The sequence below is a fragment of the Triturus cristatus genome, chromosome 10 (genome assembly GCF_964204655.1).
Source record: "Triturus cristatus chromosome 10, aTriCri1.1, whole genome shotgun sequence".
Taxonomy (NCBI): domain Eukaryota; kingdom Metazoa; phylum Chordata; class Amphibia; order Caudata; family Salamandridae; genus Triturus; species Triturus cristatus.
Window position 1 is genome coordinate 1,194,120,823 of NC_140593.1, and position 24,212 is coordinate 1,194,145,034.

Sequence of the window (24,212 nt, forward strand, 5' to 3'; positions counted from 1 at the left end):
GGGCAGGGTGGGCATGGGGAGAGAGTGACACCCTCAGCGTCTCAGACATCACCGACAAGTACGAGATCGGACAGCTGCTGCGAGCGTAAGTGAGGGGGCGGAGCAGAGGGAGGGCAGGGTGGGCATGGGGAGAGAGTGACACCCTCAGCGTCTCAGACATCACCGACAAGTACGAGATCGGACAGCTGCTGCGAGCGTAAGTGAGGGGGCGGAGCAGAGGGAGGGCAGGGTGGGCATGGGGAGAGAGTGACACCCTCAGCGTCTCAGACATCACCGTCAAGTACGAGATCGGACGGTAGGCTGTAGGTGGGAGTGGGCGGGGAGGGGTGGGGCCTCCTCTGACAGGCAGAGTATAGGGAGGGCTGGGTGTGCATGGGAAGCTGGGGTCGCGCTCACCTGGGGGTTCAAGAGATGGAGGGCAGGCTGTAAGGTGGGGGGAGAGAGAGCATCTTCCGATAGAGGAAAGCGAGGGCTGGGTGTGCAGGGGAGGCAGGGGTCGCGCTCACCTGAAGTGACTGTACGTGGGGGAGGGGGAGGGGGCTGCTTCTGAGCTGCAGAGGTGGGAGGCCAGCCTGTGCCTGGGGGCTCAGGTTGATGAGGGAGGGTAGATTGTACCCTGTGAGGGAAGTTCATCATGATGTGAGGAACAGAGGCGGGCAGTACAGGTGTACACGAGGAGGGAAGCATGGCAGCATCTGCCTGCCGGGGTGGAGGAGGGCAAGGGTAGATATGGCGGGGAGAGGGCAGTGTCATTCAGGGGCAGAGCTGGCGGAGAGTAGCGGCCGGATGGTGGAGAGATGGTGGGGCAAGGCGTGGACCAGCATCATCTGTAGGGCAGAACAAGAGCAGGTTATGGCGGTGTAAGGGAAACAATTTGCATACTGTTGATCCCTGTTTCTCATGACACAGATCTGCTAAAAAAACTATGGAATAGAATGTGGCCCTGTTGAGGTGTAAATGTCCTCGCTTGGCGCCGGAGATCTGGAGAGCTTGCACCCGCTGCCCTGAGCTCACACATAGCAAGTCTGCATATTTGTGACTTTTTGGCCTCATCATGACCATCACAGATGCACTGAGCATCTGCTTGGAAATTGAGTGAAATCCAGAGTAAGGATCTCGTGCCTGCAGGGGCACGGCATGGACACTCCTCCTGTACTGAGCATGTGTAACGTCAGCTCACAGGGACCACAGGGCCGGCCTTTTTAATCTGTTGCTGCAAGAAGAGATGCCTTCTGGCCGCTCCCATTTAAAAAGGTCTTTCAGTCCCAAACAACCAGGTGTTTTACTCCATCCATGTGGGACATGGATGCAGTGAGTATGTTTACACTATCTATGTGTAGCAGTATGAGCATGAAGTGTGTGTGCTGTGTTGGATGTGCAGAGTGTATACGGATGTTGGGGCAGGAGTGTCACCTGCATGTAGGCCTGGGTGGAGTAAGCGGAACTCCGCAAAGTGACCAGAAAACTCTGCCGCACCACACGGAGTTCCGCAAGGGGCTGAGTCACATCGTTCACGCAGATTTTTAGCACATGGTGTTTGTCCCACGGTGGAAAATCAGTGCAAACAGCTCCAGGCGCAGCGCAAGAGGGTGCAGCTTCTTCCTGCTGCTCGAGTAGATGTTCTACTCGAGCAGCAACTTCCTCAACGCAAACGGAAGGTTTCTCAATGCGAGCGGGAGTGACCATCCGAGTGTTGAGAAATCTCGCTGGGAGGTGGTCTGGAGTGAGATTTTCCTCTCTCATGCTTTCCAACTTAACATTGGCGAGCTTGAGCAAGGAAAAAACTCCGCTCTAAGAGGGGCGGAGTTTTTTGGAACTCCACACGTTATGCGGAGTGGGAAAGCCTCCACAAACTCTGTGAGCACAGCGGAATTTCACACCCAGGCCTACCTGCATAGAGAACTGACATTCACTCCTGCCCTGAGTAACCCGGCTGTATGTGAAACTGGTATTCTGATTTTCTTCTGGCTCCAGCACACATGCAATACTCCATGTGCACTGAGACCTAGGCTGGCATTACCCACGAGACCCAGGACCTGGCTCTGAGTTCAGGATTGGAAGCCTGCCAAGCGTACTCTCTAGTGGGGACAAGCCCACCAACTGTGTCACGTGGGACATGAACTGTGAGCTGTGGTGGCAGTACATTGAATTTGAGTCCACAGTACTGGACAGGCCTATATACCTGTTCAAATGTCTACAGGCCTGCTTGTGTAAAGTTTGGCTTACATGGCACGTCCAGACCGTGTGCTGCTGTCATCCCTGCATGTATGTTAAGTGCACTTGTATGTATGGTGAATGATAACAGGACTCTTAAGTTGTTTGCAAGTGTGTGTGAAGCCAATGGGACCCACTTTGGATTGGCCACAGTTGTACATAGTACAAGAAGGAGGTAGTGTCACCCCCTTCCCAGACAGTAGAAGTGTATTGTCTGCTGTCCTGAGCTGGAGGGTGAGGCCCTAAACACTGAAGGATGGAGGAAGGGAGAAAGGGCTGCCTTTAGAAAGTCTACTATACACGTTTCATCAGGAGATTGCTAATTAAGCCTTCCTGAGCACTGCCATTTCAGTTCAACGTAGAGATATGAGGATGGCCCGGCAGATTCAGTCGTTAGAGGGAGAGAACATTCTGGGCAGGGCCTGTTTTTTTGTCTTCCGGTTGAGTGGCCCATTCAGGAAGGCCGATGACAGCTCGGTGCAGAGCTTCATGCTTATTGTGCTTAGGATATGGGTACTTCTGCTTGGAGCCAGCTTAATGACTGCTTACCTGGAGAACCATCACCTTCCACAAAGACAGTGTCTGCAGTGCAACCAGATAATAATATGGGAAAGGGAACCACAGCAAACCAGTTTGTGGACCTTTCACAGTGGAGTCACTTCCCCAATCTGAAATGTATGTATAAAAGTGGGACCCAAACCTTCCCATTTCATTCCTGTTCCACTCCTCTTCACTGACTAAGGCATGGGATATTCCACAGAGTAGTCAGACGCAGGGGCGTAACAAAGACCCCCGCATCCCCTGCAGTGTGGGGGAGGCCCAAGCTCCAGGGGGCCCCCTCAGCAATGCACTTCGGCTGGGGAGCTCCTGATAGAGTCCGGAGGGGGCCCCTTCACGTACCTTGCAGGGGGGCCCCCTCAATTATCGTAACGCCACTGCTCAGACGGCTGCTGTGATTTAGGACTGATATCTGTTTGCAAGTTTACTGGAGGTGAGGGAAATCATCTCAAGTTTGCACATCACACTGGAGAGCTGGGGTCCCCCTAAGACCCGTCAGGGGAGAAGAAGTGACTTCTGCCCCAGGAGTTGCATGTCCAAGCAGAAGGCCGGTCTAGGAGTTCAGAGATAAAAAAACAGTCCAGGAGAAACAGACTTGACTCCCAGAGTTGACCCAATTGTGCCCAAACGTCTTCCAACATCTCTGCATGGCAACTAAACCAGATGAACTTGCAACACTCCAGTGCACCCATTCCAGTGTCCACCACAGAGGAAGACCAGACGAACTGTCCTGATACTGCATTTGTTGCCCGCTGAGGACCACAAATCTGCACCCGGAACCAGAAGAAGGAATCTCCTGGTTGTGCGTGCCAGACCTACCATATAGGAGTGTCTTCACCTATCCTGCTGAAGCTTCCAGTGGATCAACAAGTAGAGGAAGCTGGGCAAGCCGACCAAGGGCCTACGAGAATGAGCGCCATTCCTTGCCCATGTGACTGAAGACTGCACACATGCGTTTGGAGATCCAGAATGTGCTTCACATCAGGTAATGCCAACACCTGAACAACTTGACTAACAGATTCATTGGGACTTTGGTCAGATTATTGTAACCTACTTAACAAAACTGCCTAGTCAGAGTACAGGAACTGACCTACGGGTCACAGAACTCATGAAAGCTATTCCATTGCACCACAGTGAGCTTCTAGTTGCGCTTGAATCGCAAGCTTTTGTTTCTCTGTGTAGTATCCACATACTACACTCCCTGCCATGCTGTGTATTCCTTATGTATAGTATTGAGTTGTGGGGTGCTTAAGGTGCTCTTCTTTTTTCATAAAAGTAAAGCAGTGGCTGGGCAGTCCCTTATTGTGTCTATTGTTTGACTATTTGAATTCTGAGCCTCTCCTCCCCACCCCCACCACTTCCCTTAGAAGCCTTAGACTGCTTGTTCTTTCTATCTTCAGAATCAAGTGCAGGAATTGTTGTATGAGGCCCAGTATGCAGACCCATAGTAGGCCAGACCCCAGGACAACAGCGGCAAACACCTCCAACCACAGCTGAGGCCCATTAGCCCCCGCCTGTCCTGTGTTCTCCTGAGTGGGGTCTGGCAGTGGTACACACGATGGAGGTTGGAAGGAGCCTGCCAGACAGCAGTGTTAATTGCAGGACTCTGCCAAAGGCGTCCTGTGGGTCAGACTCTAGCGTGTCTACTGTGGGAGACAGAGAGACTTTTTTGTAGTCTACTGCTAGGCCTTCCCTCCTTCCTGTTCCATTTCTCCACAGAGTTTTGCCCGCAACTGGTTGTGAGTTTTCACAGGATGCTCAGAGTGAAACCTCCTCCTCTTTTGTGCCTTTGTTTTGGGCATCCCAGATAGGAAACTCTCAGTCTCACTCCTCTCTTCCGCTATTATAAGATGGCAAAAATATGGCTTGAACAGTCTGGGAGGAACACACTGAAAGCCAGGAACCACCTGAAACCAGTTCCTGAGCTTTACCTGTGGAATACATAATTTCCATCTGTAAACTGAGGATGAGTATGGAGCAGAAACCTCTAGTCAGTGTGCCAGAATTTCTCATCAAAAGCAAAAGGAACAAATGATGGACGGAATGGTGAACAATGCAAACATTCACCCCATCACAAGGATCTGGGTTTAATCCATCGTTCTTTGGCTCACCACACCACCCCAGTTTGGACCCACCCATATGCAAATCAGTCTGGGCCCTGTTCCTTATGGGAACAGTCCAGCTGGAACTGCCATGTCAGGTCCTCCCCGGAACGGAAACAAGCATCCTGGGACTAGTTTCAGGCCATCACCCTTCATCAGCCAGGCTAGCTTTAATCCAGTGGCGCAGTGGCCACGAGACCCACGTCTGAGTATACCCTTCCCACTTAGGGCAACAAGTGCAAAAGGAACAATTGATGGACGGAATGCTGGACAATGCAAACATTCACCCCCAGTCACAAGGATCTGCTTTAAATCCATCGTTCTTTTGCTCAGTACACCACCCCAGTTTGGACCCAGCCATATGCAAATCAGTCTGACCCTGTTCCTCAAAGGAACAGTCCAGCCCGAACTGCCAAGCCAGGTCCTCCCTGAACCGGAAACAAGCATCCTGGGACCGGTGTTGGGGCATCACCCCATATCAGCCAGGCTAGCTTTAAGCCAGTGGTGCAGTGAGCACGGGACCCATGTCTGGGCATACCCTTCCCACTTAGGGTGACAAAGGCAAAAGGAACAAATGATGGACGGAATGCTGAACAATGCAAACATTCGCCCCCAACACACAGAAAGCCAGGAACCACCTGAAACCAATTCCTGATCCGTACCTGTGGAATACATCATTTCCATCAGCAAACTAAGGATGAGTGTGGAGCAGAAACCCCCAGTCAGTGTGCCAGATATTCCAGTGAAGGCTGAGAAACACTTATGAGCTCCTGTGTTGTGGTCACTAAATGCCAGCTCCCCTTTGCCAGGTTTGGGACCAGGAACCTAAAGGTTTGGCATCCTGCTAGGAGAAACCTCCTTGAATCATCTTGAAGGAAGGGCTGGCTGCTGAAGAGGACTACTGGAGACATCCCAGAATAAAAGAAAGACTTCCTGGAAGAATTGGGCCTGGGAGAGCTGTGCAGTAACATGATATTGGCCCATTGTCACCCAGGAAAAGAGTTGCACCACTGGGCTATCGTTGAGAGGCCTGCAGGACGCCCCAGAGCAGGCGATTTGCTTCCCAACGTTGTGCTCACTTTGAGGGAACTTGATCTGCACAGAGCTGATCAGAGATGTCAAGATAAATTACGAATAAGGCTTACAGTTTTCCATTTTAGCTCATTTGGAGAGACACATGCAGACAGAAAATACTGTGTTTTCTGACTGCATTTATTTTTAGAAGCAGAAAAATACAGAAAATTGGGCTTTTAAGTGGCTCCTCGTTAATGAATTCCAGGCCAACATCTGAACAGATAGACATTATAGAGAGTTAAAAACCAGGATGAAATTTCATAAAATACAGTCCTATGTCAACATATCAACATATATCTGTAGAATAATGGTAATATTTACCTGTAGGTGTATTGTTATGTTATATTTGGCTGCTTAATTTGATAAAACATGACAGGCTCCAAAGTATGAGTGTTCATTTATCAGTTAAATAAATGTGGAAATATACAATTTTACAACTGAATATATTTACAAAACACAAAATAAATACAGATAAATACTGATAAGATGGCAAAAAAATATGGATCAATACAGACGTGAATGTTAAAAAAATAAATCTCATAAAACCGGGAGCCTTATTTATGAAAAATGGAGTCAAAGAAATGGTACCAGTGGCAATTTGGCACAAGAGAAAATCCTGATGGTAACCAGTGATTTCCCCCCCAAAAGAACCATTGTCGGAGATGGCTTGGCACATAGGAAAGTCATAACCGTATTTGGCATTTTTCCTCACAAGCATCACCTCTCTCTGAATTTCTCTTACCCTGGCTGACATGAGTGAGTGAGGTCTCGCTTACCTGCATCCGTGCAGCACCACCTCTCCCTAACCTGAGGTCCACGCCTGCACACATCCACGCCATGAGAGACAGCCGGGCTGGGGCTGAGTCAAGTGTTGACACTCTAAAAAGGGGTGTGCAATTCCACACTGCTGGATGTAGTGCCCCAGCTGGCAACCCAACAGAGGAGATGCCGGCGCACTGATAAGAAAAGATATAGTCTGCAACCCAGGTTGCAGGAAACTTTGAAATAGATCACGTAAACTATATTATCATTTTAACTACTGCTGTTGGGAGAGGAAAAGCAGATTGTCCCACACAAGCCCACGGTAAACCTTTTGTGTTTTCACCCTGGTCTGTGATTTCATATATAAGAACCAGGGAGTAGCCTCGAAGCAACTATTACTCACACAATAAATGTGCTAATTGGGTTTGTACTTTGCATCTCATGTATAGTAATAATTTGCTTTGTGCTATGAATAACATACTTGTCATTCTCAAGTAAAGCACTGGCTGGACAATGAAGTATTGATTGCTGCTGTCTGCTTACTTGAGTTCTGAGCTTCTACCCCACACCATCACCCTGAGTAGGCATTGGATCGTTCTGTCTAGCAGCCCTGGAGCTTTCATGCTCTCCATGCCACTGGAATCAAGCCATCCTGGCTGAAGAGGGGTGAAACCCCGAAACCAGTTCTAGGATGCTTGTTTCCGGTCCCGGGAGGACCTGGCTTGCCAGTTCGGGCTGGACAGTTCCCATGAGGCACAGGGTCAAGACTGATTTGCATATGGCCAGTTCTAAACTGGGGTGGCATGGTGAGAAAACAAACGATGGATTTAGGCCCAGATCTCTGTACTGAGGTGAATGTATGACATTGTTCTGCATTCTGGCCATCGATAGTTCTTTTTGCATTAGCAGCCCTGGGCGTAAGGTGCTATAGGGGTGTACTTCGTGTTCAGTTTTGGGTTCAGCAGTAAGGTAAGACCCAGAACAGGGGGGCTAAAAGAGTCTCATTATCACCAGTTGAGTCCAGTAATCCCTGAGAGCCCTTGGACAGCTGTAAAAGTACTCACAGGCCCGAAGTACTTACCAGAGGCTAAGATTCATATAGAGTTCCACCGACCTCCTTTCCTGCTAATGTATTCTCCTAGTGTAAGAGCGGTGAACTCAGGGGTAGGTACCTAGTTCTGGTGCTCCGAGGAAGCACAACAAGACCGACAGGGACAGGTACTGTTTGTGTTCCACCTCAAGCCTGGCAGTTTGGTCTGGACCACAAGGACAGAGCCAAGACCGGTGTGAATGTGGTTGGTTCCTGTCTATAATAGCTACGTGACGTGCATCAAGTAATTGAATTGAATTGAATAAGCTTTATTTCGATACATAGATATCATAAAAGCACATACAATAATAATAATGTAAACAATCTAAAAATCGGAAATATAAAAGTAGCAGCAACACCTAAAGTTCCTAAGCAGATGGAATTTAAGTAAAAAGAACACATATAGACGTAATAAATAGGACAATTATGTTAAAAAGATATATCAGAAAAATTGATCTGCATTACATTTGGGCTGCGAGACCTTTGGATCTTAGGAGCCAGGCCCACCTAAGAAACTTGGAGAGTGCACAGACATACAGGGTTCTGGTATCAGATTTGAGGATACGCAAAGCATGATTAAAATCTCTGATCCCCATGTCTCTGCACAAAGGTTTAAGCCAAAATGACCTTGGGTATTTGTATTCCGGACATGCAAATAAAATGTGTGCAATTGATTCAGACCTGGTCTCGCAGAAGGGACAGTAAGGTGGTGTTTGTAGAGGAGGCTTCCAGCGCGCGGTTAGTTCGCGGACTGGAAGAGTACCAACCCTAAATTTAAAATAAAGAGCGCGGTCAAAGGGTTTCTGAATAATATCCAGATAAGGCTCATAGCGCACTTCATCTTTGAGCCTTAAAAATTCAGTGGTGCATCTAGCACCATGGGAGCTTGAGTTCCTCTTTGCGGTAACCCATTTCCAGTAGATTAATTTCAATTCAGATTTAGGTGGGGATGTTCTGTTCAACCAGGCATCTTTTAGGCCAAGTTCAAAGAGTAAGGACTTAACATCCTTTAACCATTTGATCTTCTGCCAGCAAGGCATGGAGAGGATTTCAGCCAGACCCTCAGCATACTTCTCTAACTCCGGAGTACGCCAGAGCCGAGCCCAGAGAAGGAGGGGACGGACTCTTGCCATATCCTTCAGAGCTTGACACCCTAAATCCATCAGCAGGGGGGTAACAGGAGTACTCTGAGGAAGTGCCATCAGTTCCTTAAGGAAAGTCGACTCAGATTTAGCGAGCTGGTCGATGTTATTCATACCCCATAATTCAGCTCCGTAAAGTGCTGAACTTACACCTCTAGCTTTGTATATTGTAAGGGCGGGTGCTATTGGTCTGGAGGAAGAGGTTCGATGCTCTCTAAGGAGGGCACCAGTAATCCGCTTGTGATTTAAAAGCATCTTATATATATGTGTCGACCACTGCATTGTGTCCGAGATGCGGATACCCAAATAATCAAATTCTTTTACCCTTTCCAGGTTGGCTGAGTTAAGTACAGGGGGCGACCTATCTTCTTTGGTGGGTTCAGAATTAGATATTTGGTTTTAGCAGAGTTAATTATAAGCCCTCTATTGGTGCAGAAGGATTGAAAGCTGTCCAGGAGAGTTTGGAGACCCATTGGTGATTTTGATAGTAAGAGGGTGTCATCAGCAAAGAGGAGAGTTGGAACACGTTCGCCCGCCAGGGATGGTGCATCAGAAGGAACTTGTGCCAAATGCTCCACTACGCCATTTACATAAAGTGAAAAGAGAGTAGGGGCAAGAACACATCCCTGGCGGACGCCCCTCTTCACTGGAATTCTGTTTTTTGGCCTTGGGAGCCCCAGCGTACCTGTACGAATTTCCCCTCATGTAATTTAATTAGAAGAGTCAACAGATAAGGTGGAATCTTCAGAGTAGCAAGGACATTCCAGAGAGTGGGACGAGGGACTAGGTCGAAGGCTGTTTTAAGATCTATAAAGGCAAGGTAGAGACTACCTTTCCCAAGAAAAACAACCTTCCAATAAATGAGGAGCAGTCTGAAGACTTGCTCAATAGTACCAGTCCCGATTCTGAAGCCCGCCTGATAGTCCGAGAGGATGTTATTGTCATTTATCCAGGATAGCATCCTTTCCAGGATCACTTTCCCTACAACCTTCTGGGTTGAGTCTATCAGGCTAATAGGGCGGTAGTTAGCCGGGTCGTCCCTACCGCCTTTCTTAAAAATCGGAACAACCTCGGCCCCCTTCCAGGAATCCGGAACCGGAACGCCATTCGCAATGGCGTTAATCAAGGTTGAGAGAAGCTTCCCCCATCTTACTGGATCAAGTCTAAGTATATCTCCGGGAATGCCATCAGGGCCCGCTGCCTTCTGGGGAACAATGGATTTTATAGCATTAATCACTTCCCCTTCACTGAAGGGATTGAAAGATGCTAAGTCCTTGAGCTGCGGGGCTTCCAAACAGGGAAGGTCCCCCTCATTCTCAGGACAAGGGGAATATAGCTTGGAGAAATGATCAAACCAAGCCACACAAGAAATGTTACAAGTAATGAGATCATGATCAGGTCTGTTCTTTGTCCTAATTCTGCTCCAGAAAAGGCCAGAATCCCGCTTAAGGGAGGCTTCCATTAGTGTCTGCCAGTATGATTCTTCCCAAGCCTTTTTAGCACCAGACACACTAGTCCTGTACTCTCTCCTAGCCAACTGAATCTCGGACATAACTCTGCTTTTAAGGGCCACAATTAGGGCCGATTTCTTCCGCCTACAATCTTGTGAGTACCACCCTCCTGCAAAACTCTGCTTACCCCCCCCAAGTGGTTGTCTACCTTTGCCTTGTACTAAAAATAAAGACCCCAAATCTCTAATGAGACCTTGGAAGACCGTAAGAACCTTAGTATGATGGGTCTCATGGGAGTGTAGGGAGGCTATCTCTTCTTGTGCAATACTCAGGAGAGCCAATCGACTGGACTTTCATCTCATCGAGCATCACTTTACGCCATTTGAGGCGTCTCTCGCAGTTAGATGGACGTACCTCGAGAGTAGTCATGAGTGGACCAACTGGAAAGATAACAGGGCCAGTATCTTCCACCCAAAAAGGATGGATGCTTAGAGATAGGTAGTTGTGGTCACTATCAACAGACGAGATTACTTCCATATCTTGGACAAATGGCCACAGTTTAAGATCAAGGAGGATGTAATCTATCCTTGAGGTGTGGCCTATCCTGTTATAAGTGTGGGCACCATGTACATCCGACCGAGTTCTACCATTAACCGCTCTTAAGCCAAACTCCAGTGTCATAGAGTTCATAAATATGACTGACTTAGACCATCTCATGATGGGGGGCAAAGATAGTAGGGGAATGCCTCTTTTAACATCGTCCTCCAGAAGCTCTGGGGAATCCAGCACAGAAAGGGGCTCAAAGGAGCAATTGAAATCTCCTGCAACCAGAGCATGAGAGCCCTGGGGGCACTTGCGCAGTTCCTGTTCAAGGGATATAAGAGTAGATGACAAAGCTCCCCCACTTAAGCCTCTAGCATATACATTAAATAGGGTGAGAGACTTTCTACCCTGGGTTCCCTTTAAAGTAATCCTTAGTAGATCAGGAGAAATGTGGCGAGCCTGCCTGACGGTACAACCCAAAGAAATACTAACCCAAATGAGGAGACCGCCAGAGGGGCGGCCTCTCCCAGACGGGGATAAAATAGCCGGTTCAAAGTAGGTAGTGTAGCCTACCATGTGGTGGGGCACTGTACTCCATGTCTCCTGGAATATACAAATACAGTAGGATTCAATTAAGGAATTCCAGGCTGGAAGATCTAATTTGCTCGAGAGACCCGCAACATTCCAGCTTAGAATCATCAAAGGAGGATCAGTTATGGAGGAAGGAGGAACAGTTATGGAGGAAGCACAAGAGAATGGGGGAGAGATGTGATTAAACGCACCCTGAAGGCTAGAGGGTAACGAGGCCAGTGGAGGGACATCACTTGGCTGGGGGAATAATCCAGATTGTAGCCTCTGGATAGAGTCAAAAGGCAAAGAGAAGTTGGGAGGGAGATCCGCGGGCAATACAGGGGAGGATTCAGCTGCGTCACTATTAACCTCCCCTGTAGTAGAACAGAGATCAAGCATAGAGAGGTTTCTACGTCAGTAAGAATCATACTGGAAGTGTGGTTCAGTGTATCTATTAGAGGGAAAGATGGCAAAATCAGTAACTCCAGTCAACTGGGCCCCATCATGGCATCCGTGGTAAGCTGCATAGGAAGATGGGTATGGGTGCTGAGAATAAGAAAAAGCTGAGTAGAATTGGCTTAGATCATAACAGCCTATGCCATTCTGAGTAGAACCAGAATGATAGTTACAAATAAACCTTGGGACCCTTGGGTCTCTAACGTTTACAATGATACAGTCTCCAGGCAAGTTTTTATGTCTATTGCCCACCCAAGAAACCCTTCTAACATGAAGAACATGGCCATCGAGGTGCCTCGGGAGCGGCCTGTTTTTATTCAGCCAATATGTTGTTTTATTTTTCAATTCAGAAAAAGATTCACGTTTACCAACTTTAAGATGAGGAACTCCCACTAGGACAGCCACATAAGGTAAACATTCTGGTGGTAAATTAATATGTGGCAAAACTTGCTGAGTGTTTACAGAGTTAACGCTCGTGTGGGCTAGAGTGGGGCTCACATTTGGTGGTATGGATTGATTCTTAGTGGGCTCCATCTCATTAGTCGGTATTCCTGCACTAACACAACGTGATACCGAGCCATGAACTAGAGTTTCTTTAATCGTGGTTTTGCTATTCCGAGAGAGAGAGGATGATACTGATATGTGGGATGATGTAGATGCCACGTTCTTAGGCCTAGTACTTGGGATGGTGTTAGGAATTTGCAAAATGAGCGGGGAGGTAGGCTCACTTGATGTGATCAGAGTAGGTTGAACAGTAGTGGAGTTGTCATGGGCAATTTTCGCATGTAGTTTGAACATAGATTTGAGGGAGAAGAAATTATCTAGAGAGACCTGTTCGAACCTCTCAAGTCTCTCAGACAGAGTCTTCACCCTTTCAGTCAAAGGAAGTATAAAGGATTTAAAAAGAAACTCAATTTGAATAGTTAAAGAAGATAGAGGCTCGGGGCCATGAACACCTAGATTGGAAAATGGGTGTTCTGCTGATGTTGGTACAGGGACTGGGTTAATAGAAAGCCGAGGTGATGAGTGGTTTCTCTGGAGGGAAGGGGAGAGTGAAACTGTACAACCAGATTTAGTATTGGAATTAATACAAGACTTGGATTTATGTTTTTTAGAAACTTTTAGGCGGTCCCCCTTATGGCCACTACCTACTCTTTTCCTTTTACTAGGAACAGCTTTTGGACCTACAGTAGTAGGAGTCTTAGGAGAAGAAGCAATAACGTGAGCTGATACTAAGTCGGAAGTCGACTCAGGGGGCGCTACATGAGCTACCTGTGATGTAGAACTGGGAGAAACTAAGAGGAGAGGAGGACTGTTGATGGAAGAACCATTGGTAATTGTGTCTCCGCTGAGCTCCACACAATGAGTGGGACCCGGGCTAGACAAAGAAATCTGTCCGGGTCCTGGCTTAGGGGAGACTACTAGGGCTATATTACCCAGTGATGACCTCTTAGAGTGCAACGGGTCAAGGGATAAACGTCGTTCCGTAATGGCAATTTCTTTTTCAAGTACTGAGCAAGCACGAATAATGAAGTGATCTAAAGTCCCGCTAATAGTGCATCCACCAGTCCCACCTCCCTTTCCCGAACGTGTGGACATAGCCATGAATGTAGAAGAGATGACCACTGATACACACAATGCACGAATGTCAATTCAATTAGTCTGTGCTGGAAACTTTTACCAGTGTCAACGTGATGATCCTCGAGGACCAAGAGGGGTGGCCAAGCCCAGCCTCCTCTGGCCCCGGACGGCCACAGACGGTCCCGCCCTTGTCCCGGGCTTCTCCCGGCGCTACCCGCGCGCGATCCCGCGTCGCGGGAGCGGCGACGTTGATTTAACCGCCTCCAGGCGCGCAGCTGAAAGTCAGGTGGTATATGTCCGCTGGGGCTGCTGGGGCATGTAGTCCTGTCTCCCCACCGCGGCCGCGATGATTGAGAACGCGGCGGCGGGAGACCAGGACCGCTTAGAGAGCGGGGCAACCAAACGACCAACAGAGCCCACAAGTCCTCACAGGCAAGAGGAGACGAGCTGCCAAGCAGGTAATTTTGCGAAGAGGAATTAATTACCAGGGGTCGGGCAGATTCAAGCAGTCCAGCCATCGTATTTTTAGGCTGCCGTAGGGAGAAACGTTCAGTGCCAAGAGTAGCAGCGTCACAGGCAGCTCTGGAGCGAACTGCTCAGAACTCTGACGGACAAACCTATTAATCACTTTGGATAGCGTCTCCATAGACTGCTGCAGAGAGAGGTGCTCATCGCTTTGGACAGTGTCTCCATAAATTACTGCAGAGAATGCCGCTCAGCACTTTGGACAGCGTCTCCATAAACTACTGCAGAGAACGCCGCTCAGCACTTTGGACAGCGTCTCCATATACTGCAATAGCGATAGCAGTTCAGCACTTTGGACAGCGTCTCCATAGACTGCTATAGAGATAGCAGTTCAGCACTTCGGACAGCGTCTCCATAGACTGCTATAGAGACAACAGTTCAGCACCGTGGACAGCGTCTCCATAGAATACAATGCATATCACTGTTCAGCACTTTGGACAGCGTCTCCATAGACTGTTACAGAGACAGCAGTTCAGAGCTTTGGACAGCGTCTCTAAAGACTGCTACAGAGACAGCAGTTCAGCACTTTGGACAGCGTCTCTATGGATTGTATAGAGATAGCAATATAGCACCTTGGACAGCGTCTCTTTACACTGCAACAGAGCTCATCGCTCAGCACTTTGGACAGCGTCTCCATAGACTGCTGCAGAGAGAGCTGCTCATCGCTTTGGACAGCGTCTCCATAAACTAATGCAGAGAACGCCGCTTAGCACTTTGGACAGCGTCTCCATATACTGCTATAGCGATAGCAGTTCAGCACTTTGGACAGCGTCTCCATAGAATACAATGCATATCAGTGTTCAGCCCTTTGGACAGCGTCTCCATAGACTGCTACAGAGACAGCAGTTCAGAACTTTGGACAGCGTCTCTAAAGACTGCTACAGAGACAGCAGTTCAGCACTTTGGACAGCGTCTCTATGGATTGCTATAGAGATAGCAATATAGCACCTTGGACAGCGTCTCCTTAGACTGCAATAGAGCTCACCGCACAGCACTTTCGACAGCTTCTCCATAGAGGGCTACCGAGATAGCAGTTCAGCACTTTGGACGCGTCTCCATGGACTGCTACTGACATACCCACTCATTGCTTTGGACGGCGTCTCCATAGAGCATTAGCGAGAGAAGGGTTCAGCGCCATTGGCAGCGTCCAAGTAGCGAGACGTCATTTCCATAGACTTCATTCACCACCATGGGCAGCATCTCCATAGAAAGCTCTAGGAGAAACTGTTCAGCACCCTGGACAGCGTCTCCATAGAGGCGCCAAGAGTCCTGGTTCATGTTACATGGGCATGTGGTGGAGAAACACAATCATGGTATCGAAATAGACACCAGTGGATACCTCATATGAATTGATCGAGGCATATGGAGAGACCGCCTATGTTCAATCTAAGAGGCTGTCCATGCACCTACTGTCCATGCACCTACGGCCTCCTTCGTACAATGCACAGGTGGGCTGATTTATATTGCACTCTGTACCTAGAAGCAGAGTAGTATCTTTGCAGAGCAGAGGGTCCATATTTGCATAGCAGTGCCACCCCCCCGTGACTGGCATGATTAACATGTTGGTATGAGAGAGCGGGGTTTCTGTTTGAGGAAGTGACGCATGTTTGGAGAGCAGCATCGCTGAGGAGAGGGCAGTGGTGTTTTTGAAGAGGCAATCAGCTTGAGGGTGGTCTGAAATTCATCCTAGTATTACTGAAGTAAGTCACTGGTTCTATTTATATTGACTCTTTCCCTCCGTTTCCGCCTCACCCAGGACCTGGACTCACAAGTGAGATGAAGGCAAATAACTGGTATTATTGACTGGCTGTGTGCGCTCAATAATCCATCTAGCAGCGTCCATATCCACAGTCTCCAGGTGCCTCAAAGTCGCCTTCTGAGAGGCATATTAGTTCATGTGTCTTTATTATTTGTAATAAATAAAAAAGGGGCCTAGCTTCTCGGTGTAGTGAACAATGAAAAATAATATAAAAACAAATGATGAACAGCAGAACAACCACCAAGAAACTCGCAGAAAATTAAATGATCCAACCAAAAAATAGTGATAACTAAAAAACAGAACATGAATAATTACATTACAAAAATATTTGTCTGCAGTGAATGCTAAATTAGCTAATAGGTTAAGTACACAGGAAACCTCTCAATTAAATATTTTAAATGTCCAACTAGTGGGCGTCGCTTATACTTATGTTTGGACCATAAGAAAGTACTACCCATGGAGGGGGTCATTGCGAGTTCCTGATCACCAGTGACCCCCTCCATCGACATTTGTGTCCACCGTGTTCTGGGTCCCTTTGACGACTTTCTTGCATCTTGTTTAAAAAAAATCATTATTTCTTTCTTAGAGGCTATACACCCATTGTATCCAAAGGTTGGAAAACCTACATTAAAGCTAGCCTTGGACAAATGTCTTTCAAATGGGTCCCCCAGGGTACAATCCCGTCCATTGTCTGCTAAAGTCTTCATGAATCCTTGAGTTGGGGAGCCCACCCTGAGGTCTGTACTATGCAATGCTCCCTGAGTTCTGAACTGCATTTTGTTTATGAGACATTCTTCCAAGGAATAGCCGGAAGTAGGTTTATGTTTCGTGTGTTTTAATGCCGGAAATGCTGGCTTGCTGCCATGGTGCCTTGTGTATATTCCATTAAGGATGGTGAATTTGAAAGTCCTGGTTCCAGCAGTTAGGCTTGTTTCTCAATTGTCTCAGCCTTCTTGTACACAATGCTGAATTCTTGATACAATCACCCAATGATCACCCATTTATATAGTTCAAAGTGTAAGATGACTTTACCTAACTCTACCTTAAGTCATTGCCCCCTTGTCCTAAAGGGCTTTGCGGAGGATAGACTTGAGATTGTAAATCGCCATAAGGAACCACGAATCAGCCGAAGGAAAGTCGCGTGTTATGCGAGTTGCGTGTTATGTGAGTGCCTTAGGATTGGGATGAGCCCTGCATTCCGTGACAGCTCCTCCTTTCACCATTGACTGTAACTTGAAGTTACTTCCATTCTTCCCATAGAGTGTAAAACAAAAATAGATTAGACTAATTGATTGCTTCACCCAGCTTTTCGATTAGAATTGCCTGAAGCTTTGAAAAGACCCATTATTGAAGGAAACTCCTTCCAGACTCCACGAGACCCGCGGAAAGTGGCGCGCACGCCAGCGGAGTACCGGCTATCCCTTTGGCTTAAAAAATCACTTTTAAACAGTGTGCTCTCAGGAAAGGACAAACACAAAGTACTCCATGGGTGTCCGTTGTTTAATTCAGATTTAGTGAATTAAACAACGGGCACCCATGAGTACTTTGTGTTTGTCTTTTGAAAAGACGGACAAGTCACCCAATGTATTTCATTTACAAAAAAATATTTTTGGGAAACATATAAATAGGAAAATGTGTTTACCCACTAAACAGTGCAGATTTCATGTTGGGGATATGTAAGCTTCATGGTATGTTGCCTCAGAAGACATTGGATGCTCAACTTCATTGCTTATTAGTGGTTGTATTGCACAATGTATCGAGAGAGCAAGGGACATGTAACGATGCGTGATTTGTTTTCAGTTTTAGAAGCCCACTGAAAACTTACCAGAGAATTGTATCACATTCACAATTCAGTAGAAATGTGTCAGACAACCTGTCTGCAATAAATAACGGAGTCATTTCTAAGAAAAGTATTTTTTACCTGGTGGAAGATATTACTTTCCTTTCTCATAGATGGCTCATTTCGCTGCAGTGTCAGCTATTCCTTCGCCACTAACAATGGAACAAGTGCTGATAGAATAAATGTGCTGATTGCCTGGTATTCCTTCCACATAGTTAGTGAGAGAGAGACTTTTGTTTTTCGGGAGCTGTCTTACAGATGGAATTGTATCACTTCTTAACTTTTCATCTGCAGTCGGATGGGTGTGCTGAAAGTTCTAATAATGCGCTAGGACCGTCTTTGCATGGTGTCACAGATGCACATCAGGATAATTGGTTTGAGCTGCTGTCCATGGTCTACTTTGAGTATAAAATAGCATCGTGTGCTTCAACTGGAGCACCGCTATCGTTCTAGGGACAAAGTGCCCTTCTGTTCATTCTGCCCTCTGTTGCTGGCTTCTTGCTGAGAGAGTTCTTATCTATAGAGGTATTATTTCAAGGTTCTTGTTATTTTGCTAGTAGAAACCTATGGACTAGTTGCTTTTTCTGGGCAAGAAGATGTGAGCAGAGGATCAGAACACAGTCAATGATTCCCCTTCAGTGCCTCTCCATTCAAATGAAGTCCTATTTCTCTGACTTTGCAAACAATGCAGGAACCAGGGGATCTTGGGCAGAGACGGATGCAGTCTGTTGCAGGTTGCAGAGCTCTGAGTTCTGTTTCCAAGATGTAGGTGGAGAATGGACCTCCATTTGTCAGTCTTAAAGTCACATGCAGCAATACTAATCTCATGCAGTGATGGCATACTACTGTCAGGGTTGTAGCAATGACACCATGCTGAGGTTTTGTAACATAAGGTAGCCATAGTGTATTTTACTGGAGTTTGGAATCGTACAAATGATAAGTGACCCAGTTCCTCTGTGGGCTAAATTGATTGCCTACTATTCTTGTCGCGCCTGGTGATTGAAGGTCGTGTATTGATGAATTGCTTCTGGGTTTCACTTTTTGCCTTCTGATATGGATTGACTTCTGCTTGGCCATGTCACTGTGTTTCTGATGTTTCCAGGGGTAGCATCTCTCTGCACTGATTCGTGAGATGATTGGGGACTGCTTCCTGTGTTTCTTGAGCTCCTTTTGCAAATATTCCTGCACATGGTCTCCTTGGGGTTGTGTGATGAGCGCAGAAAGAGGTTGTGATCTGTGTTTCCAAAAGTCTTCATCCAGCATTAAAGGCGCAGTCGTGGCCAGTCTCTCCTTCTATCAAGACTCTTTCTGGCAGTCCTGGACAGTGAAACCCCACAAATGTCCCCCAGGTGTTAGGAGAAAGCTCATCACAAAACAAACACCATGTTCACAGAAGGTGGGGAATATTAATTGTGTGATAGCAAATGTTGAGCACAGAACCAAGGAAAGGGAAAGAAATGCAGCCTTCGTTAAAAAAAAAAAACTGAATACATATATTAATGTGCGGGTGCACAGGGGACCTCATTAACAAAGCTATGAAAGTAAAACTGGAGCATCGACCCCTGTCGCGTTGTGCTCTGTTCGGAGTCATTGTCTGACTTTCATAAGATACTCAAAGAATCCCGGAGATCACAGCACCCGCGGTACTCCAGTGTGAAAAATGAACTCATACAGAATTTCCGCCAGCTGCAAAATCCATGAATAAATCATGTGGAATTGTTTGTCTGAACAATTAGGTTTTATTTATTTTTCTCTGTGGAGAAATCCCTTCCCCTACACCTTCATTAAATCCTAGGATGGTTTATTCCTTTTCCATTGCTGGGAAGGCACTTACTCTTGCCTCTGCTGAGACCACATAACCCCTCTTGCGCTTTTAATGTGGTGAAATCCAGTCCTTCGACACAGAATTCCAATTGTAAACTTGTCCTCGGCCCTTTTTACACAATACTAGCCCAGCTATGTCATGCAGAGCTATTCCAGCCCCTCCAGACCTTAACCATATTCCTATTTATTACTGGCCGGAAATAATTGATTGGAGGATTTCTTACCCCAGTATCCAAATATGCCTCTTACACTCATGTGCAAGAGGCCAGGGAAGGGCTCTCAGTAGATGAACATTGCTCCACACACCCAGCCTGCCCAGGAACAGGAAGCACATACATCTTGCATCCGGACACAACCCTGATCTTGGAGGCCCAGATGATCCTTCTTGTGTCAACTGTTGGCCATGCTTTTTGTACAGACACTGTACAGGAGGCAGCCCCACCAGCTCCACCATCATCCACGGTATCCGCTCCACTCCCATGGGTCTGTGCACACACCTCCCGGTGTCCCCTACTTCCATGAGAGCGGTAGAGATGGGTGGATGAAGCGCACCATTGCCAAGACAAATGGGAGGTGAAGCTAAAGCGGAAGTGTGACTGTGTCTGAACCCAAGCGCGTCTCCCTGTCTGTTAACGTACGAGAGGTCTCTTGCAATGAACAGTGAAACTGCTATTGCAAATGTCACTGACACCATGTGCACATACGGACACCATTGCAGGCAGCAAGGAAGTCAGAAGTGATAGACAGCTTCGGGTGGTGGCCCAGGTGGTGACGAGCCAGCACATCGGGGTGGTTAGATATCTGCTTGAAGGGGATAACCAGATACACCTTTGGGTAGAAACAAGGTGGCCAAGAGTTTAGTTTCTCTGAGCTCAGTTGAAATGCTGTGGTGGCAAGGGAACAAGAATGACTCACCTGGTAAGAAACATGACAGATGGGCATAAGAGGGCAAGAGGCAAGTTTGTCATTCTAGTGGTAGAAGTCACCATCTAGCAGGAAAAATCAGTGGCATGTTTCAAAAAGCCTCCTATAGGCACAAGAGAGTAGCCATGATGTAGGAGCAAGCGCACAGCTTGAGACTTGGGTAGAGTCCAAGGTGTTGCAGCTAAAAGGGAAATTAAAAGAGTAGGTGGGCCTCAGGGTCAACACCTGCTCGCAATATCCAAGGAGAGTTTGATGGCAGTGAGAGGAGAGTGGGCTTCATGCTTCCAATGGACAAAAATTAAATTCTAGTTGTAGCTTCTTCTAGCATCAGGAAAATAATATTCTGATGAAGAAGTGCTGAAGACAATACTGTCAGAAGGACTTCAGCAACTTTGAAAGACAGTGGCGATGCTTTTAAGGTTCATGCTTTTGGAGGAAGGCACATTCCATTTTTTACAACTTTGTACATTTTCAAAATGTACAGGATAAATTAATCACATGTTTTTCAATCATCAGCAAGGTAAAATATTTTCTTCATAAAATACATAATTTTAACAACGTCTATGCTATTTTTTGCTAGCATTTGTAAATGTATGAACTATTTTCTCAGTAGCTACCAATTTCACAGCATTGACAGGCCACATGGGTGAATCATTCGTTTTTATGACAAATTCCATCAGAATAAAATATTTATTCACATTTCTCCAAATAGAGCAGGCCTCTGGACAGCAACAGGCAGCTAACGTGCATGCTTCTGATTTTGGGCCACAAAAGGCTTTGCGTCTTGTGGTTTCCATCCGTCAGCTATGATCAGGGCCACTGGAGTTATGCAATTGTGCTGCAGCCGCACAATCCATCATCTGCTGCATAATCTGCAGATTTGAGCAGAAAATACATTTTGATTCTAACTCAAACGGTTCAAAAGTTACTAAAACTGCAGCGACACATGTTGCCGCGCTAAGGAAGGCTCTTTGCACAGTTTGGCTGGTCACCTTTCTGTTACTTATTGCTATATATGGATGGTACACTGGTACTGATAAGGTGCAACCAATCCCCAGCCAATCCTCAGGCATTGTGAACAAGTGTAAAAATGACATAATAATGAAGTAATACTATAATGAAATGTGCAACATCACGCAGCATCATTTGCCTTTTCTTGCCACATAATTCACTCAGCTCTGCCGCATAATTTGTCCCTCCCCTGGCGTATAATCACAGTGGCCCTGGCTATAATGAGTCTAGCTGAAAGAAGGCCCATGTAAGACCTTATACCAGCCACAGTTCTTCTGGTAATTCAAGAAGGCCATTTTGAGAAGGACCTCTGTACTGCCCGCAGAGCCCACTTTGTGAAGGTTAGCAGGCCTTTCGTAACAAGAGGGTACCATTTTGAGAGATTCATCTTCTCTTCTGATGACCTTAATCACTGAGAGAAGGTCATCAGAACACCGCTCCCCTGGTAACAATTGAACAAAGATCAAATACTTAACTTCTGGTAATATGAAGAAACCATTTTGAGAAGCATGCCAGAGGTTTCTCTTTTGGTTACTTCCTGAGGCCATTCTGAGAAGACAACCAGCTTTGTCTCCCTCAAAACCTTGAGGGCCATACTAGGACATAACGTCCTTGCCTTCTAAGGGAAAAGATACATAGAGAATTCAAGCTTTGTCTTTTGTTGTTGGGAATCTCAGTTTCACTTCTTTTTGTTTTGTTTTCCCCTCGGCTGCAGGAAGGAGTTCTGTGAGATCTGCTTGGCCCGAGAGAAACAGACTGACAGGCTGTTCGTCTGCAAGAAGTTTTGGAAGAAAGATGGCAGGAAGGTCAGGCGAGCAGCCAAAAACGAGATCATGATCCTTAAAATGTGAGTTCCAGAGCCCGGTTGGTGCCATGTTTGTGGAGGCACGCGGTAGGGAGCATCTTAAGACAAAGGAGTCTACACTGGGAAATGTGCTTATTTGTTTTTAGGAATATCTTTATTTGCCATTTAAGGTCACAGCAGCATACATCTTTGGCTGGTTGTTTGCCAGACCTAATATTTTCAATACATTGCATATATTTAGAGTGGGCTTTGGGTCAGCCCATTGCACATGATAATAGTTTTTTTTTTATCTTTCTCAGTTGTTTGCTTTTGATTCAAAAGATTTCCTTTCTGATGTTGTGTTGGTCCTGCCCAGGGGCATTTCGGCCTCACAATGTTCTGATTGGATGAGTTGTATCCTTCCACTGCTGACCTGAGGGAACTCTTTTTATTTTCCTGTCAGCACTCTGTGAGAATTCATGTGTTTCCTTGTTTGTCTCACATACCTTCCCCTCTCAGTTTCAGCTCTTAACCACCTCTTGCTCACTCATTCCTGGTGTTACAATGCAGAGACACTGCACACCCTCTAATATTTACCCTCTTCAACTCAGCTGTTGCTCTATGGTGCTTCCTGGTCCTATTCCCTGTTATTATTATGTGTATATGTTTTTAATTTTACTATCACTATGTTCTCTGCACTCCTGCATACTTTCTTCTATTACTTATAATTTACCAATCCAAAATAGCCATCTGCCATGTTGGAACAATACATTTAAAAAAAGTCATAACAGTTGGCAGTGCATTGCAACACTTACAGATGCTTCCATGTGCATCAATAGCCATCTTGAAATGGTTACTCTTTCACACAAAAACCATGATAAGATGGCAGCCCATGCATCCACATGTGCATGTATGTATCATGAGGTACTGGCGGCCATTTTGGCATTCGCTGATTCAAATGCGAACAAGCACTGGCAAATCCAATAACTCTGGGCCCGATTCACAGAACTAACTTAAGACAAAATCCTAAACTTACTACCATTTTGGTATTCACAGAAGGCATTTACTCATTTCAGTATTCACAGAAGTTAGGAGTCCTAACTTTAGGACTCCTAAATATCTTCTGTGAATACCGAAAGTCTTAAAGTTAGGATTTTTCTCAGTTTAGGAGTCCTAAAGTTAGGACTCCTAACTTTACTACTACTAAACTGGGAAAAATCCTAATTTTAAGACTTTCAGTATTCACAGAAGGCATTTAGGAGTCCTAAAGTTAGGAATCCTAACTTCTGTGAATACCGAAATGAGTAAGTATCTTCTGGGAATACCAAAATGAGTAAGTGCCTTCTGTGAATACCAAAATGGTAGTAAGTTTAGGATTTTGTCTTAAGTTAGTTCTGTGAATCGGGCCCTCTGCTTTTTAATGGAGCAATCTATTAGCTTCTCCAGTGCTTGATCTACTTTAGAGGGTGAAACATATTGGCACCATCAATTCCACAGCTCTAGTGACAATCTTTCTAAATCTCCTGAAGTTATCAATGGCTCAATACTGGCCAGTAGAGTTTCTGTGGCTATCCTAGAGTACATACGTTTTGGGCAAGAGGAGTGATAAACCCATCTATCCTCAACCTAGCTATGTGTTCTCCACCTGCATTCGCTTTTAAGGAATCCTGGGTTTTGCCGTCTCTATAGGACCAACATATAGTGAACCACCTGAGCGTTTTACCCACCTGCAACACTATCTGACAAAGTCCAGGCATTCTTTTAACAGAAGTTTGCGAAATTATAGGTTCACCAGCGAGGGTACCCAACGATGACAAACCTCACAACGTTGCAAAGTCTGAAACTTTTGCAAAATGTCAACTGTTGGTGAAATTTCTCAACATAACTGTTTCTGTAGGAGGTTTTTTTCAGCTAAGCACGTTTTTTATGGTGTTATTGCTGCAGAAAACATTATTTTCCCCAGAGTTAGCAGCCAGAAGGGCATGAGCTGTAGAACGGTTGA

At 46.3% G+C, this 24,212-nt stretch overlaps 1 protein-coding gene across 2 annotated transcripts in view; it reads left to right on the top strand.

Annotated features, from left to right (window-relative positions):
- The window catches only part of LOC146797021 (caM kinase-like vesicle-associated protein), a 521,696-nt gene that overhangs the window by 363,902 nt on the left and 133,582 nt on the right, over nt 1–24,212 (top strand). For both annotated transcript variants that reach the window (XM_085630295.1, XM_085630296.1), the window contains exon 3: nt 22,142–22,273. In XM_085630295.1, coding sequence (XP_085486421.1) covers nt 22,142–22,273 — 132 coding nt within the window. The remainder of the gene's footprint in view (nt 1–22,141; nt 22,274–24,212) is intronic.